Source organism: Dendrobates tinctorius, unplaced genomic scaffold (genome assembly GCF_039654945.1).
Source record: "Dendrobates tinctorius isolate UK_male_01 unplaced genomic scaffold, ASM3965494v1 ptg000022l, whole genome shotgun sequence".
In the NCBI taxonomy this organism is placed as follows: Eukaryota; Metazoa; Chordata; class Amphibia; order Anura; family Dendrobatidae; genus Dendrobates; species Dendrobates tinctorius.
In genome coordinates this window covers 70,407,141-70,410,207 of record NW_027361690.1, presented here as the reverse complement: position 1 = coordinate 70,410,207, position 3,067 = coordinate 70,407,141, and the positions used below count along the sequence as shown (strand labels likewise).

Sequence of the window (3,067 nt, the reverse complement as noted above, 5' to 3'; positions counted from 1 at the left end):
ACACAGAAACACAACATCACACTACACACAACACATAGAAAACAATGTTCTGCAGACCACACACAGCAAACAAATGCCTACATCCAAAGACATAACATTTTTTGTTTTCTTCTCTAGTCTTCCCAATCTGGTGCTCGGCCAAGAGGTCCTCGCAGTGCCTCCCAGGGTCGTCGGCGACAGCAACGCGGCGGTCACCAGCGTGTAAGTATAAATATTTTTGCTTTGTTTTTTTGCACTTTTTATTTCATTTCTTTTGTGGAGGCTAATTATGTTATTTTTGTCTTTTTCTTTAACAGCCTTCACAGCGTGCTCCCGACTCTGACAGTGAGGATGGAGGACTCGATGTGGACCACCTCATCGATCTCGTCAGAGAAAGGGAGCCGCTCTGGAATATGGCTGACCGCCGCCACGCTGACCTTATCGTTACCCGACGACTCTGGGAGGAAACCTGTTCGCTCCTTGTGGGCCGCTGGGAGGACCTCGATGTTCGGGCCCAGATTAAAGAGCGTAAGTATATACAGTACCGGTTGCTTGATGTAAACCAGTGTTTCCCGAACTCCAGTCCTCGTGGTCCCCACGGATCATGTGTTCAGGATTTCTATTTACTATGGAAATCCTGAAAACATGACCCCTGGGGACCATGAGGACTGGAGTTTGTGAAACACTGATGTTGTATACTAACCACTCCTTTCTCGTTTCAGGGAACAGAATTGTGAATCGGTGGCGGTCTGTGAGGGATCGTTTCAAGAAGGAGTTCAATAAAGAGATGCGGGCCCCGAGTGGATCTGGAGGACGCAGGAGCAAGTACAAGTATGCACAAGCCCTGTCGTTCCTCCGGGAAACAATGGTCACTAGAAGGTAAATATTACACACCACATGTGAAAAAAAATGTTAGATGTAACTTTTTTTTTTCAGCCAGGGCCATACCATGTCAGTATTTTAATTGTTTTTTTTTCTCTTTATTCCAAAGCACGGTGAGCAGCACTCGGGAGCCTGCACGATTGGACCCTTCTGAGGCGATCCCTGAGGTGACCGGCACCGAGGGACACTTCGACCGCCCCGGTACATCTGCACCTTCCCAGCCTTCCCACACATTCGACCCATCTGTCCCATCCACCAGCACAGGAGCATCGTGGCCGCCTACATTACATGAAGCTGCTGGTGAGGAGATCGCTTTCCCTTTACCCCACCCTTCTGCCCCTGCCACCTCTAGTACACCTGCGGGTACTGGGCAGCAGCGGCAGAGGGGTCAGGAAAAGACTTATGCGCCAGAGTTCTTGCATCTGAATGCATCTTTCCAGAACTGTCTAAAAGTCTTGTCAGAGCAAATCTCCGCAGGCTTTCAGCAGATCAACTCCAGCATTCTGGAGGTGAAGACACTTCTGCAAACCATGCATTCAGAAGCAAGATCTTCGCCAAACCACACCTTTTTCAGGTCTGTTGTGGAGTGCATGGCAACACTATCTCCTACCCAGCAGATGCATGTAATGCATTCGTGCCACGGTGCTCTACAGCAGGTTACCTCCCAACCTCCACCTCCCACCACTGTAGTTCCTCCACCTGCATCCCCTCCAGCCACTTTCCATCCTCCCCCTCCTATTACATCTGCACCCCCTCCAGCCACTTTCCATCCTCCCCCTCCTATTACATACCAGCAACCTCACCAGTACCAGCAACCTTCCCAGTACCAGCAACCTCCCCAGTACCAGACATCTCCCCACTTCCTGCAACCTGCCCCGTACCAAACTCCTTCCCCGTACCAAACTCCTTCCCCGTACCAAACTCCTTCCAGAAGGTACACAAGTTTGGTTAGGGCACAAATCTTTCACACTCTGTCATCCTGCCAGTGTACTCTGCCTTGAGGTGACATAAAGTATAGTGCAAAATTGTCCCTCATTACTGAAACCGTCACAGAACTTCTAGTGGTAATATTTCCAATGACAACATCCATCTTCGCCAGTAACTTGCTCTTCTCTCCAACCTGCACTTTCTCCTCTACAACCTGTCAAAGAAGGGCTGTAGGAACATGCTATATATAGTTTTCCAGTAGCCAATCCCGTTCGGAAGGCCACAAGGGTCAATTTTAAAAACCAGATCCGGCGTAATCCGTCGAAAAACGGATGAACCGGATGAGACGGATCCGGTTTTGTCTGTCAAGAACAAGACGGATCCGGCAGAAAACCGGATCCGGCACATCAGGTTTTACAAAACATTTGCCGGATCCGGCATTCCGGCACGACGCCGGATCGCGCCTGACGCCGAAAACCTGATGTGTGAAAGTAGCCTAACAGACCATACTATGTATTCACAGACAGGGATTCAAATATGGATCTGGTAGATAACAGTGCAGGTGCAATATATAGGTTGGTTCCCAGTTCTAGAAAAAAAGAAGTGAAGATGTGTGTGCTGACTTAAGGATGAGATGTAAGTCAAAAGCAAAAAAAAAACAGTCGGTAATATTAATAGAATTTTCAGAAATTTGCTAGAATGGTAAAAGGGAGACTTATGTTTTACTTTTAATGTACATCTACAGCTTTTTTTTGGTGATTGCTGGTTTCCCTGTGTCTAATTCACTGTAAATAATTAAAATAACTTTTGGCTGTGTGAAAAGTATTTACCCTGTATTTGAACTCCACCCATTGTGGGGTTCATGTCAGTTGTAAATGTTTTACGGACAAGCATTTTCTCCTTTTTTAGTGCATTTTTCACATTGAGTTTGGATGTAGAGTTGCCTGCTTAGTTTTAACATGATGCAATTGGCAAGCATTTCTTGGATTAGAATAGAATATTTAACAATACAATGTTTGTGTTGAGAGTGCTGTTGTTTTGATACTACGCAGACCTTTTTATGTTTAGTTTTTGGCATGTTGTGCGTTTTTGGCTTGCAGCCATATTGAAATATATTTAGTTTTCAGTGACAGTTGTGGTCAACACTGCCCAGGTAGACAGTGTGCCTGACATGATGGGGGTAGCTTTGCAAAGTCAGAAAGCATACATTTTCAAAAGCTACTTCAGCCTTTGTGTGTCTCAAAAATAATCTGAATGAGTCGGATGGTTCCTCAACCTA

At 46.3% G+C, this 3,067-nt stretch overlaps 1 protein-coding gene across 1 annotated transcript; it reads left to right on the top strand.

Moving 5' to 3' along the window:
• The first annotated feature begins 625 nt into the window (after nt 1–625).
• On the top strand, nt 626–2,740 carry LOC141084422 (uncharacterized). The gene is made up of 3 exons (XM_073569147.1): nt 626–858; nt 971–1,795; nt 2,698–2,740. Exons 1-3 carry the CDS (start codon nt 641–643, stop codon nt 2,738–2,740), a joined length of 1,086 nt encoding a protein of 361 aa, XP_073425248.1. The 5' UTR covers nt 626–640.
• Nucleotides 2,741–3,067: the final 327 nt, after the last annotated feature.